This window comes from Caloenas nicobarica, chromosome 23 (genome assembly GCF_036013445.1).
Source record: "Caloenas nicobarica isolate bCalNic1 chromosome 23, bCalNic1.hap1, whole genome shotgun sequence".
Classification (NCBI taxonomy): Eukaryota; Metazoa; Chordata; class Aves; order Columbiformes; family Columbidae; genus Caloenas; species Caloenas nicobarica.
The window spans coordinates 4,189,460-4,203,920 of record NC_088267.1 but is presented as its reverse complement, the minus strand read 5'-3'; the positions used below and the strand labels follow the sequence as shown (position 1 = coordinate 4,203,920).

The following is a 14,461-nucleotide window of genomic DNA, read 5'->3' as shown; positions in this document are numbered from 1 at the left end:
CGGAGGAGGCGGGGCGGTGGCAGGGGAGGCATGAATGGGCAGGATCACGTGACGGGCTGAGCCGGGGGCGTGGCGCTGCGGGGCGGGGGCGGGACGGGGGTGCAAGGATGGGGGGGCAGCATGGGATGGGGGGTCAGCATGGGATGGGGGTTCAGTATGGGATGGGGGGTCAGCATGGGATGGGGGTCCAGCATGGGATGGGGGGTCAGCATGGGGGTCCAGCATGGGATGCGGGGTCCGGGGGTTGGCTGGGGGGGCTTTGGGGGCTGGCTGGGGGTGCAGGGACGTGCTGTGCCGGGTGCCAGGTCCCAGGTCACTGTGGGCCAGATCACAGAATCACAGAATGTCAGGGGTTGGAAGGGACCTCCAAAGCTCATCCAGTCCAACCCCCCCGCCGGAGCAGGAACACCCAGATGAGGTTACACAGGAAGGTGTCCAGGCGGGCTGGAATGTCTGCAGAGGAGGAGACTCCACAACCTCCCTGGGCAGCCTGGGCCAGGCTCTGGCACCCTCACCGGGAACAAGTTTCTTCTCATCTTTAAGTGGAACCTCCTGTGTTCCAGTTTGCACCCATTGCCCCTTGTCCTGTCATTGGTTGTCACCCAGAAGAGCCTGGCTCCATCCTCCTGGCACTCCCCCTTTATATTATTTATAACCATGAATGAGTCACCCCTCATTCTCCTCTTCTCCAGCTCCAGAGCCCCAGCTCCTCAGCCTTTCCTCACACGGGAGATGCTCCACTCCCTTCAGCATCATCGTGGCTGCGCTGGACTCTGTCCAGCAGTTCCCTGCCCCGATCCTGGCGCAAGTACCCTGGGAGGCGGGGGGGACCCCAAGGGCGGCAGGGCAGACCCTGCATCACAGACTCACACTGTGCAAAGAAAAATGTGCTGCTTGGATCCCACAGTAAAATGGGGAGAAAAAGACCCAGACTTTGAAAAAAGATGGAGATCATACACCAAACCCCGGTATTCCCGTGCCAGGGAGAGGACTTGAACAACCACGATGTGTACAAAGCTGCAGTCAAATGAGCAATGGTATCAAAAGGAGAAAAAAAAAAAAAGTCACTATGTAGTAATCTGAGAGACACTTGAAATTACATAATTCTTCCAAAAGTGACACTCGTGTCCCAGAAAGGTGCTGGGCTCGGTGGCAGCGATGGGCCACATCTGCCTTAGGCACAAGCAGAAATATCCCAGCGGCTCCGTGAGTGGGGGGAAATCCAAATTTAGATGGTCTGAAAACAAGGTGCTCTGAGCCTGGAGCCAGGAGGATTTTTGTCTTAAAACACCAGGTTTTGGTGGAAGTGTTTTCTTGCTGCTGCCAAGGCTGGGAGCAGATTTACTGCCTGTCAGAGGAACCGGGAGGGCAGGAGCCCATCGGCCTCCCCGTGCCAGGCTGGGACACGGGGAGAAAGAAACAGGAGATACCAGTCCAGACCAGTGCATCACCAGTCCTGACTGGTCCGTGTGCTGATATGGCCCTGTGCCCGCTGGCAAGGATGCAGCCCCCTCTCTGCCATCCCTGATGGGCACCAGCCTGCCCACTCTGGGGGGCACTGAGCCCCCCCAGTAATGATGAATCAGGCTGCAGCCACTCACTGCGGAGCCTTCGAGCCCTTGGTGAGGAGGAGGAAGAAATCGCCAAGATGAATCATCCCCGCATTCCCTGGGAGCTGGGGGGGGCGGCGAGTTTTGGGGGCGGCTGCCGGGGAAGGCAGGAGGCAGGTGGGGGGAGCTGGGCATGGGGGGTGATGAGTGGGGCATCCGTCCCCCGTGGACACGGGCCTTGCGATGGGGACGTGCCAGGGGACACCCCGGCACTCTGGGGGTGCCCACATAGATATCCTGGCCGGGGTCTCACCACGCAGCTCCAGGAACAGCCCCCCCTCCTCTCCTTGTCTGCATCGAAGCCCCTTTGTGCCACTCGTGCCAAATCTGCTGCCATCGTGTCACATCCTCCGCCACCATCGTGCCAAATCCTCCGGCACCGCGCAGCCCAAAATAACCCTGGGCTCACCTGAGCGGGGGCACGGGGGGCCTGTCCGCCTGCCCTCATCCCACTGCTCCATATTAATGAGCCCCCTCCTCCTCCTCCTCCACCTCCTCCTCCTCCTCCTCCCGGTGTCCGGCTGTGCCACTGCGCTACCTGAGCGCGGCGAGACGAGCCCACCGCCATGGCCGGCTGCCCCGTCCTCCGGCTCTGGCTCCTGCTCCACGCCGCCTGCCTCTGCCTGGCCCAGATCGTAAGTCCCCTGCTTGGTCCCCTCTGTGCCGGGCTGGGATGGGGGACGGAGACGGGACGGAGAGGGGACGGAGAGGGGACAGTCCCCATCTCCCCCGTCGCAGATGCTCGCTCGCGGTGCTGAGCACTACTGGGACTTTCTGCCTTTTTTTTTTTCCCAGCACCTTTTGCTCGGTTTTTCCCAGGAATATCCCATGCGGGGGGAGAGGAGCAGCGCCCAGCTGGGACCCACAGCTTCGTCCCGCTGGGGACATCTCTGTGCCGAAAGCTGCCTCCAGCCCCATGGGACAGGGACAGGGCTGGGCTGCATGGCTTGAAGTTTGGGACTTGTTAGCTAAAGGAGCAGCAGAGGTGCTGGGGGTCCCGGCAGGATCGCCCGAGGGCAGGAGAAAATGCATCGGAGGGAAGAAAAGGGAAGGTGGCCCTCTGCTCCTGGCCCTCTGCTCCTTGGGGCAGGCAGCGCTCCTTCTGGGATCCCACCTGAAAAGAGAAAAACTCTCTCTCGCCTTGCAACCCCAAATAAGGGACTTTTAGGAAAGATTTTGGAAAAATTTTCCCAAGTGGATCCCGAGCTGCCTATGGCTGCAGAGAGCAAGGGAAGCAGCTGCCTTCCCAAACCAGCCCCCCAGGATGCCCATGGGCTTGTGGTGGCGGGGTCTGGGCTGGCTCCGGTCAGAGCAAGGGGGACCTGGAAGCTCCTGGAACAAGGAACCATTTGGAAATTATTCGGGGAGGACAAAGGTGCCATTCACAGGGACTCCCCGACAGTGGGATTTGCTTCCAAGGTGAAGCCGGGGCTCTTCTAGTTCTGAGAACAAACCAGCAACACCTCTCATCCTTCAACATTGCACTTTAAAATAAATAAGCCTGGAAGGACAGAGGAGCCGCCAGCCCCAGCCAGCCCGTCTGGTTTGCATTTCCAGGAACACCCGGGGTTCGGTCTCCAGGACTGGACTCTCTTCCCCCCAAACGCCCCGTTAGGATAACAGAGATTTCTTTGCGAAGTTGGGAGCCCTGTGCAAACCTCAGAGCCGGGGCCAGGCTGCTCGGGGAACCCTCCCTGAATGGAGCTTTTGTGCAGCACTGTGATGGAGCAGGGCTGCGGGCAGCGAGCCAGCCCGGCGCGGGGGGCGGGATGCTCCCACAGAGGGGTCCCCATTTCATACCGGGGCTTCAGGCACCTAAATCCTGCTGGTGCTTTTAGAAAACTCACTGCTGGGCTTGAACCCCGAGCTAAATGGGGCCTTTGTAAGTGCTGCCATCACCGCATCGAGACCCCTCTCTGTCGGGGCAGGATGGGGCAGAAACCAGGGAGGGGATGGGAACCTGATTGTACTGATGTGGGGGGAGATTTCCTGAATTTCTCCATGTGTGCCCTCGGCGGGGGGCACAGATCAGGCAACAGGGGACCCCATGGGCTCTTGGGGTGCTCGCTCCATCCCAGCTCTCTGGAGATGGGTCCCCAGACCCTGGGCTCCCTCTGACCCCCAGCATCTCTCGGGGTCCAGCTGCTCCTTCTTGATCCGGGTCCTGTCCCTTTTTCCCCTTAGCGAGGGCCGCCGGGAGAGCCCGGCCCGCGAGGGCCCCCCGGTCCCCCAGGAGTGCCGGGAGTGGATGGCATTGACGTGAGTACGGGAACCTGGGCAGGGAGGGAGGGAGGGGATGTGCAGCACAAAGAGGGACATTGTGTCGGGGCAGGGGGTGCCGATGCTGTATGGTTCCCGCACTGTGCTGCTTACAGGCTGGGCCAAACTGAGCATCCCCAGCTTTGCTGGTGGCCCTGAGTAGCAACGATGGCATGGGGAAGCAGAGCTCCTGCACTGCAGCTCCATCCATCTATCTCCCTGAGCAAGCAGCCTGTGCCCACCTCAGGAAACAGGGACTGAGATGTGGTTTTGGGGAGTGCAGCGGCAGGGGGGTTTGGGTGCAGGGTGCTCAGGGCAGCAGAGGATGCTCGCAGGGGTTGGGTGCAGGGATGCGCCCCGAGATGCGCAGTGAGGACGGGGTGCTGGGGCACTGGCAGGGACCGGGACACCCAGGTCGGTACCTGCAGAGCGGTGACGTGGCCGAGGGTTGTGGCTGCGGGTCTGGACCCTCCCTGGGGCTGCGGGGGGAGCCTGAACAGAGAGGAGATCTGTGCGCCAGCAGAAAGTGCCCTTTCTCTGCGACTTGCCCCAGGGTGTTATTTTAGTGCTATTTATACTTAGAACAGCCACAGCACAGCCCCCACTCCTCAGCACTGGCCCCATCCTGACCTGGCTGCTGTGCTGGGGGATCCAGCATCTCGCACTGGCTTGGGGGGTGGATGAGAGATGGGTCCCAACCCCCCACCCTGTGCAGGGTGACAGACCCCTTTTAACAACCTTCTTCCCTTTCCCCAGGGTGACAAAGGCTCCGCTGGAGCCCCTGGCTCCCCGGTGAGTACCCGTGCCTCCCCACAGCTCGGTCTCCCCCTTTTTGAAGCAGCTCCTTCCAAGCTGCCCCCACGCCTCTTCTCTTTTAAAGGGTGCCAAAGGGGAGCCCGGAGCCCCCGGTCCGGATGGGCCCCCAGGGAAGCCGGGCATCGACGTGAGTACCGAGGTCCCCATGGTGTCCCTGGTCACAGCCGCGTCTCAGCAAACTCCTCTGACCCCCGGTGCAGGGATCCTTTTCTGTGGCACATAACAAAATGCCAAAATCCTGTGGTGCAGGAGCTGAAAGCAGCTTTTGTATCGCAGCAGGACAGGCAGAGCCTGGGCCAGGCTGCTGCCCCCCCGGCACAAACTGGGCAGTGACAAGCACAAAGTCCCCACCAATAACTCTGAGCCCCAGCAAAAACCTCTGTCTGGGGGCTGGCAATAACCTCCTGCCATCTCTCCTCTTGCAGGGCCTGACGGGAGCAAAAGGGGAGCCGGGACCCATCGGGGGGCCAGGAATTAAGGTGAGTGAGGGGCCGCTCTGGGGGCTCCCCCCTTCCCCTCCTGAACCAGCGGAGCTGGGCCAGGCTGGGACCAGCCCCGTCGATGCCACATGCAGGAATGGGGTGATGGAATATTTAGGAATGAGGGGGCACTGAGGCTGGGTCCAGGGAGGGATGAATTTTAGCAGCTGCCACAAGGCAGCAGGGCTTGGGGGGGCCAGATCCTGCTGTTACATCTCCTGACTCCCCACTTCTCCCCGCAGGGCCAGCCCGGACTCCCAGGGCCACCGGGGCTCCCCGTGAGTATCTGTATCTGCCTCTCCCATGGGTGCTGGTGATGCTGCACCCGCTCCCTGAGCAGCCACGACTGGGGCGGGAGGGGGGATCCAGCCCCAGCCCCCTCAGCTATATCCTTGGGGGCAGCGTGGGCTTTGCCCTGCTCAGGGCAGGGATGCTGGTGGTTTTGGGGCACTGGAGAATTTGGACCAACTGAGTCTTTCTTCTCGTTGCAGGGTCCTTCGCTGCCAGGACCACCCGTAAGTGGTTTGTGGCGCTGTGGGCGGCCAAGGATCCACGCAGGGTTGTGCTGGGAGAGCTCAAATCTCAGCACTCTCAAAAGGGGGAATCTCAAGGCTTGACCTCTCTCACTCAATGAATCTCTCTCTTCTCTTTAAGGGGCTTCCAGGCCAGGTTGGGATTCCTGGAGAGATTGGAGCACCAGGATCCAAGGTGAGGGGTCAGGAGGGGACATGGGAAAACCTCCCCTCCTTACACCAGCATCCGCTTCTCCACACTTCAGGGCTCCTGGGGTAAATAAGGACAATGTGGTGATGCTGGAAAGTGGGGTGCTGCAGTGGGAATGGAGGGGTGACAGACCGTGCCTGCAGCTGGGTCCCCTGGTGCCACCCATCCCCGCCCCAGCCCATGGCTGGGGGATGCCCCAGATCCTGCTGCGACAACCTGGGTCTCTGGTGTTTCGTCACCCCTCTCCACCCCTAAATCTCCTTTCCTGGGGTTGTTCTTTCCCAGGGCGACCCTGGACCCGATGGCCCACGGGGTCCCCCAGGCCCTCCAGGGAAACCCGTGAGTATCTCCTGTCACCAGCATTTTCTGCAGGAGGGAGAAGCTCCCACCCAGGCTCAGCCCAGGGTTGGGGCTCTGGCATACACCCCCACCCTGTGCCTTGCTCCGCTCCCTGCCGGGTGTAACATTCACCCCTCCTGTAACATCGTGCTGATGTTAAACAGCAGATACTGATGTTTTTTCTTCCCTCCAGGGCCCCCCCGGACACATCCAAGGAGTGGAAGGCAGCGCCGATTTCTTGGTGAGACCCCCCGTTACCTTGTCCCTTCCGCAGGGCTTTGCAGGGTCACAGCTGCTGGAAGAGCATGTGCTGCCCTGGCCCGAAATACAGCCACCAGTATAACACGGTAACTGGGGGCTGATGGAGCGGGGAGGAGCAAGGTCCCAGCCAAAACCATGGGATGAGCGGTGGGTCGTCTGCGTCAGTGCACAGCCCACCTCCGAGGGAGCCCAACCTTCCCGGCTTCTCCGCAGCCTCTGCGTCCTTCCCCAACTCAACCTGTGCTTCCTCTTCCCCCCAGTGCCCGACCAGCTGCCCACCGGGTCCCAAGGGCCCCCAGGGACTGCAGGGACTGAAGGTACAGGAACCCGGGAGCTGCCAGGGAGCAAGCAGGGACTGTTGCCTCCAGCACTGTGCCATCGCAGGCAGGGTGGCTCTGGGTGACGTGGCGCTCAGGACGCTGCCTCCACCCAGCTGCTCTGCCCGGGATGCTCACTCACCATCTTCCTCCTCGCCCGCAGGGACACAGAGGCCGCCCCGGCGCCCTCGGGGAGCCCGGCAGGCAGGGCAGGCAGGTGGGTGGCATCTCCGGCAGCGTCCCGGCGTGATCCAGGGGTACCTGCCTCTGCGGGGAGCAATGGGCAGGGGGCTCTGGGGACAGAAATGAGGAGGAAGGACAGAGGTGGGAGAGGGAGGCTGGATAGGGTGGTCTTCCCACGGTGGCTCCCTGAGGATGGGACACGTCCCCATCCCCTGCGTGGTCCCAGGTGAGGGGGTCTCAGGTCCTCAGGGCAATTTGTACCCCTGCTCCACCCCAACACTCACCTTGCTTCGCTCCATCCCCCCCAGGGCCCCAAGGGTGACGTTGGCGTCTCCGGAGAACAAGGTGTCCCAGGCCCTCCGGTAACACTTTTATTTCTCTCTGCTGCTCTGTGCTCCGGGTGCCCCATGGGCTGGGGGTGGCCCGTTTGTGCTTGTTCCCAGACACCAGGGACATCACACCAGTGTGTCCCTGCTCCCAGGGACACACCACTGGGACCAGAGTGAAGCCTTCGTCCCATCCATCTCACTCCTCCCAGCCACCGAGCTGCTGCCAGGAGGGTGGCAAAGCCACATCCTGATGGAGACCCCCACGGTCAGCACTGGCCAGGGCCCCTCAGTCGTTAACGCACATTAATTAACATGGATAACTCGTGTACACTGAGGCCCCCTTACCCCACCTGAACGGGGGTGCAGTGCCCAGCTCCCCATGGGGACACGAGGATTAAAGCTGTTGGAACTCGCTGAGCACTTTGAAGATGAAAAGCAATTAACGGGCTGAGCCCCTTGGTCCAGGAAATGGCAAAACTGCTTTGAAGCCAAGAGCTTTGGCAGGGAAAACAGCACCAGTTTGGGTCCGTTGCTGTTATTGAACCGACAGCTGGAAAGGCGCCTGGTAGGGGGTGCAGGATTAGGAGCCGCGGGACTGAAATACCTCGCGTTTGGCAAAACCGGCTGATTTCCAGTACTGGCTTGTGCTTTAATTGCAGCTCCCCCCTGGGCTGCTCCTGGGGCTGTTCCCAGTTAACTGGCTGTTGTTTCCCTCCCCACAGGGACCGCAGGGCCCGAGGGGCTACCCAGGGATGGCAGGACCCAAGGGCGAGACGGTGAGGGACACCGGGACGGCTGTGCTGGGGTCAGGGGGGCCAGCCCCCATGGAAGGGGCATTGCTAACGCGGCTGTTTGGCCATCTCGGGGCCTGGATGCTGCTAGTGGGGTCACACCAGGCTGGGATGGAGGAATCGACCCAACCTGTGCTCTCTTTGCAGGGTCCTGCTGGTTACAAGGGGATGGTCGGGACCATCGGAGCGGCCGGACGGCCGGTGAGTGCCCTCCCTTGTCCCCAAGGGCTGCGGGGCAGGTGGGTGACCCTGCACTTTGCCGCTCAGCCCCCACCTTTCTCCCCTCCAGGGCAGGGAAGGCCCCAAGGGACCACCCGGGGACCCTGGTGAAAAGGGAGATCTGGTAGGTGACCCATTCTGTCATGCCCCATGTGATGCCCATGCCCCCTTGTCACTGGCATGGAGAGCGGCTCTGCCCGAGGGCATCTCCTCCCTCTCCCAGCTCCATCCTCTGCACCAGGAGAGCAGCTGAAATAATCCTTGTGCTGTCCTGCTCTAGGGTGGCCGTGGCATCAGGGGTCCCCAAGGAGACATTGGCCCCAAGGGGGAGAATGTAAGTACAGCTGGAGGCACCCGTGCCCTCAGCTGGGGCTGAGCCCCTTGCACGGAGAAGATCTCTCTGTCCTGTTCGGGGCCATCCTGTGTCCTGCACCCTGGCTCAGTGCAGGGCTGGAGCTTTCCTTTCCCTTCCCAGCCTTTCTTTGCCTCCGCCACGAACCTTTTAGTCCCTCTTAGAGGCATCAGACCGAGCGACAATTCTCCCTTTTGCAGGGTCTCCCGGGCATCGATGGCAAAGACGGGACCCCGGGGATCCCCGGTGTGAAGGTGAGCTGCTGTGGGCACTGCGGAACACACACACCAGTCCTCATACCACTGCTGGCTGGAAATAACAGGGGTGGCATAAGGTCCCAGCCCTTGACATGGCATCTCCCGACTGGTGGAGTGTGGTTGTCCCCGAAGGGTTAAGGACCACGTGCCCACTTGGCCAAGAGTCCCTTGTCCCACCTGTGGACACCCAATTTCTGCACCTTCCTCCGCCACACGCTAACACCCTCTCTGTACCTCGCAGGGTGGCGTGGGACAGGCCGGCCACCCAGGGACGCCGGGACACCGGGGACAAGCTGTGAGTACGGGAGCGTGGGTACCTCGTTATCCGTGGGCTGGCACTCCCATCCCTGGGCCGTGCTGGGACCCACAGGGACACTGCCTCAGGTGCTGGGTTTGAACCTGGCTTTCTTTCCATAGGGCTTGCCAGGCCAGCCGGGGAGCAAAGGTGGCCCAGGAGATAAGGTAAGTTTGGGCAGCTGGGGTCACCCCCTCTGAGCATCCCCCTCCTGTGACAGCCTTGTCCCCATCCCATCACCTACCCTGTCCCCGCTGTCTCTGAACCGCCTCTGTCTCCTGTTCGCAGGGTGAAGCAGGTGCTCGGGGCCAACCTGGTGTCACTGGTGCCCCAGGGCAGATCGTAAGTATGGAGATGTCACCTCCCAGGCAGAGCCTGTGGGTTTCTCTGTTTCCCTCTTGCTCTTTATTCTCTATATGCTGTCAAACAGAAAGCAGAATTGGGCACTTCATCCTTCCCCAACCCTCCTCTTCCCTCTGCCCCTGGGGCCACTTCTCCAGCCCCTCCTTGGCCACCCGCTGCAGTGACAGCCCCTCGTGTGGCTGCAGGGGACAAGGACAGGGCAGCAGGTCCCTTGGGGAAGGATGAAGAGCAGATAATGGCATGTGAATGCAAGAGAGAGGCAGCTGGGTTGGGTTGGTCTTTTTTATTTTTTCCCCTCTTAGGGTGAGCCTGGACCTCGGGGTGAGCCAGGACCACAGGGTGTCCCTGGGCTGAAGGTGAGTCGGGGGCACCGCGGGGTTTGGGGCGATGCCAGGAGCTGCCCCTGACTCTGTTCTCTTCCCGGGTGTCCGCAGGGTGACCGGGGCGAGCGCGGCCTCGTGGGCCCCCCCGGCGAGCAGGGGAAAGCGGTGAGTTGTATCACAGCCGGGCTGGGAAACAGGGCTCACCTTGGCATGTCTTGGGGATGCTCAGTGGTTGGGGAGGAGGGACAGGGACAGCAGGACACGGCCGGCACCTCTGGCACGGACGCCACGCTTTGATCACAGTGGGGATGATCTCGTGCCCTGTCCCGCTGTGCCGGGGTGAGGGATTAGCCGAGGGGGCAAATAGCGTGGGGATTAGTGGTCTTGGGGCCACAGTGGGTTTGCAGCCCCAGCTGGGAGAGGAATTTCCTCCCATTGGAAAAATGGCCAAAAAATGACCTTTGTCCCTCTGGCTTCCTGGGGGATGAGGCCCCATTCCTGGTGGAGCTCCCCATCTCAGCAGGGTTTTCTGTCCCATCTCCCCACAAAGGCTGGGATCAGGACAATTTGGGATGCCATGGGGCAGGGTGAGACGCTGGAGGGGATGGGGAGCTGCCCATGCATCTCATTGCCTTGGCGAGGATGCTATGATGCAGGAGGAGGGTCTTCCCGCCACCTCTTCTCATTCATTTTTCTCTTTTTTCCTCATGTTACCTTGATTTCCAGGGGCCAAAGGGTGAGCAGGGTCCACCGGGGATCCCAGGACCCCAAGGCTTGCCAGGACTCAAAGGAGACAAGGTGACAGCTCTGGGCTGAGGGGACGGGCTGCGCTGGGGTCCAGCTCAGAGAAGCTGCGTTGAACTGGGCTGAACCTCCTCTTATTTCTCCAGGGCTCCCCAGGGAAAACTGGCCCCAAAGGCAGCACTGTGAGTACATCACCCTCCCTGGGTTGGGGATCAGTGGAGAATTGCTAACACCTATGTTTAACAGGGCTGGCACCTGCCTCCTGGGGGGTGACACTCACTGACACCAGGCGCTTTCTCCATCAGTACCCCTGGTATTCCAGTCTAGTGGAATGGGGGGGTTAAAGCAGCTGCAGAGGAGGTGGGTGCTGCGGTGATGGGTTACATTTCTTATTTTCTTTCCTCCAGGGAGACCCTGGTGTTCACGGCCTCGCAGGACTGAAGGGAGAGAAGGTGGGTCCCTGCAGACGGGTCCTGGGGTGAGGAGGAGGAACATGGGGGGTTGCGGGTCCCTGCCCATGCTGGGATGTCCTGCCCAGCGCAGCGTCACATCGCTGTGCTCCGGGGGATACATCTGCCTCCCCCCAGCTGCATCCCCAAATTCCTGCTGTCTCCTCATTGCATTTCTCATGTCCTCTGTCCCCAGGGTGAATCAGGCGAGCCAGGGCCGAAGGGACAGGTGAGTGCTGGGGGTTTGGGCATGAGGGACTCCCCGCATCTTCGTGCTGGGTGACTCTGCGGGACCCTCAGCCACGGACGATCCCCCGTGGAGGCAGCTGAAGTATCTCCACTGGAGAGGGGCTGCAGGGACCACGTTCACCCTGGATTCGGGTTCAGCCCCTGGCTGCAGTGGTTGCTACTGGAAGTCCTGGGGTCTTGGAGTGCAGCCGCTGTGCTCAGGACTGGCTGAGCTCCTGACACCACTCTCCATCCCCACCGCAGCAAGGCATCCAGGGCGAGCTCGGCTTCCCCGGCCCCTCAGGGGATGCAGGGGCACCCGGCCCACGAGGTTACCCAGGACCCCCCGGCCCGCGAGGACTCGTCGGGGAGCGCGGCGTGCCGGGGATGCCCGGCCAGCGGGGCGTAGCGGTGAGCACCCCCATCCCCTCCTCACCCCTTGCACCGTGCAGGGGTGACCTGGGGGCTGCCACCGTCGGCCGGTTCAGCTCTGCGGGTGGATCTCCTCCAACCATTTTGTACCCACCAGTTAGTTTCTCTGGGGAGCAGCTGTCATTTGGCTCGGGAGCAGCGGTGATCCCCTGTGAGCTCTCCAGGAGGGCTGAGCTGTGATCTCACCTTTCTACAAAGCAGGAATTTTTTATTTCTGATCATATATAGCACTGGCAGCAGGTTTAGCACTAACATGTGCCTTTTCAGCCTGCCCAGGGGACAGACTTTTCCCATATAAGCCTCATTTTATACTTGCAAAATGTGACTGCAGAAAGTTAATGCAGTGAGGAGGTTGCAGTGTGGCCAGGCATGGCACGAGCTGGGTCTTGGAGCACTTGTAGCAGGACTGAATGGAAACAAAGAGGGTTTGGGAAGGTGGCATCGGGTGCAGGGAGGTGCTCTGGACCAGGGGGTCAGGATGGAACCTGCTCTGGGTGGAGATGGGAATGGAAGGAGTGACCTCCCTTTACAACACGTCCCTCTCCTCGCTGCTGGCAGGGCCGGGATGCTGGGGACCAGCACATTGTCGATGTGGTCCTGAAGATGCTGCAAGGTGAGGGGTTGAGTGGGGTGTCACCAGTGGGGTGGCTGCCACCGCATCCCGTCCCACACCGGCCTCTCTCTGCCCTACAGAGCAGCTGGCCGAGGTGGCCGTCAGCGCCAAGAGAGCTGCCCTGGGTGGAGTCGGTGCCATGGGACCCCCCGGACCCCCCGGTCCCCCAGGGCCACCCGGTGAGCAGGGTCCACACGGACCCATGGGACCTCGAGGCGTACCCGGCATCCTGGGTGCTGCTGGGCAGATTGGCAACATAGGACCTAAAGGTAGGTGGTGAGTGGCCATACCCACACCGTGCCAGGCGAAAACCCTCCTCGGGGCTGAGCCTGCCTCCTCCTGCCGCCACCTCAGTCCCCAAGCAGGGGCAGCCCCCTCCTCTCCCCTCCCAGGTCCGTGTTTCCCACTGCGGCTCCAGCGCATCCTTCCCTCCCTGTTTCTCTCTGCGCAGGGAAGCGAGGCGAGAAGGGAGAGCGGGGAGAAGCCGGCCGTGGCCACCCAGGCATGCCAGGTCCCCCGGGGATCCCAGGTAAGCCCCTCTCCCCCAGCACAGACAGGGCAGCAGGTTCCCGCAGACCCCGTGGTGGTGTGACGACGCACCCACCAGCGGCTTGGGACCTTCTGGCCGATCTCTGCAAACCTGCACAGGAACATGGTTTTAAACTAAAGGAGGGAGATTCAGGCTGGACATGAGGACGAATTGTTGTCCCTGAGGGTGGTGAGAGCCTGGCCCAGGTTGGCCAGAGAGGTGGTGGCTGAACCATCCCTGGAGACATCCCAGGCCAGGCTGGACGGGGCTCTGAGCAACCTGAGCTGGTGCAGATGTCCCTGCTCGTGGCAGGGGGGCGCTGGGGGAGCTGGGGAGGTCCCTCCAACCCAAACCATTCTATGATCCAACAAATCCCCAACTAGTAGCATCCTTTGCTGCCTGCGGCTCTTCCAGCTGCTTTCCAGTGCCCCAGCGTCTCTCACACACCACATCCCCGTCCTCACCAGCAGCCTTTCCCACACCCCAGCAAACCGGGGGCTCAGCGCCCACTAACACATCACCCGCACCCCCACTGACGCCCGCTGTCCCCTCGCAGGTCTCCCCGGCATCCCCGGCCACGCGCTGGATGGCAAAGCCGGGGAGCGGGGCTTGCCGGGCACCCCCGGCGAGGCCGGGCGGCCGGGCCTGCCGGGTCCCGCGGGGCTGCCGGGGTTCTGCGAGCCGGCCGCCTGCCTGGGCGCCTCGGCCTACGCCGCCGCGCGCCTCACCGAGCCGGGCGCCGTCAAGGGACCCGTCTACTGAGGGGACAGCGGCAGATCCAGCCGGCGAACCCGCCCCGGGGCTGGCGGCAAAGAGACCAGAAAACTGCAAATCCATAGGGAGCCACCTCCGCCCGTCCCGGCTGCCGGGCAGCGCCGCAGGGAAACAGCCTCGGGAATTTAATTTGGGGTGGGTGTCACCCCCTCCCGCAGCCCCAGGGACAGTGAAGAATAACGAGAGGTCACCCCGAGTCCTGTTCTCATTACTGGGGTCCACCACCCACCCCTTCTGACCATCCTCTGCTCCCTGTGCCCCTTCCCAAAGAAATAAATTGTCTTTTATACAAACCCTCTTACTCTCTTATGTCCTGCTTGGTGCTGAATCGGCTCATTGCCGATTTCCTTTTTGTCCTTTTTTTTTTAACTTTTTAAACCAAAGAGAAAGAGATTGTGGTTTGATTATTTAAGAGACCTGCCTGATCCAGCCTTGTTCACTGCTGGGCACTCACAGAGCTGTAAATCTTTGTAAAATAGGATTATTTTATAACTATGAATAGAAAAACCACCAACTTTTTAAGAAAATGGACAATAAAGACAAGATGGATTGTTAATGAACTGAAACAATGTGTTGATTTCTTTGAATCAAACCAAGACTGTACCACTGGGGTGTTATTTGAGGGCTGAAGTTAGTTTTTCTGTTGTTTCAAGGCTTTTTCATGGGTAACTCAGTTACTCATTCCCATCCTTGGGGACAATTTCAGCCTCTCAATAAGTTGCTCAAGCAAACGCTCCATTTTTCCCCCTCTCACACCTCTGCAAATGTGCAGAGGA

At 61.1% G+C, this 14,461-nt stretch overlaps 1 protein-coding gene across 1 annotated transcript; it reads left to right on the top strand.

Moving 5' to 3' along the window:
- Positions 1-2,176: 2,176 nt before the first annotated feature.
- Positions 2,177-13,673, top strand: COL9A2 (collagen type IX alpha 2 chain). Its single transcript, XM_065650393.1, has 32 exons — positions 2,177-2,245; positions 3,795-3,869; positions 4,626-4,661; positions 4,750-4,812; positions 5,111-5,164; positions 5,407-5,442; positions 5,656-5,679; positions 5,819-5,872; positions 6,173-6,226; positions 6,420-6,467; positions 6,748-6,804; positions 6,968-7,021; positions 7,296-7,349; positions 8,039-8,092; positions 8,255-8,308; positions 8,397-8,450; positions 8,607-8,660; positions 8,879-8,932; positions 9,177-9,230; positions 9,353-9,397; positions 9,519-9,572; positions 9,896-9,949; positions 10,028-10,081; positions 10,643-10,714; positions 10,807-10,842; positions 11,068-11,112; positions 11,306-11,338; positions 11,602-11,748; positions 12,328-12,382; positions 12,463-12,651; positions 12,834-12,911; positions 13,468-13,673. Exons 1-32 carry the CDS (start codon positions 2,177-2,179, stop codon positions 13,671-13,673), a joined length of 2,070 nt encoding a protein of 689 aa, XP_065506465.1.
- Positions 13,674-14,461: the final 788 nt, after the last annotated feature.

Coding starts and splice junctions, on each gene's coding strand:
- COL9A2 (XM_065650393.1), top strand. CDS start 2,177: ATGGCCGGCTGCCCCGTCCTCCGGCTCTGGCTCCTGCTCCACGCCGCC. Junction 5,873..6,172: donor TTGGAGCACCAGGATCCAAG/GTGAGGGGTCAG, acceptor GTTCTTTCCCAG/GGCGACCCTGGACCCGATGG. Junction 12,383..12,462: donor GGTCCTGAAGATGCTGCAAG/GTGAGGGGTTGA, acceptor TCTGCCCTACAG/AGCAGCTGGCCGAGGTGGCC.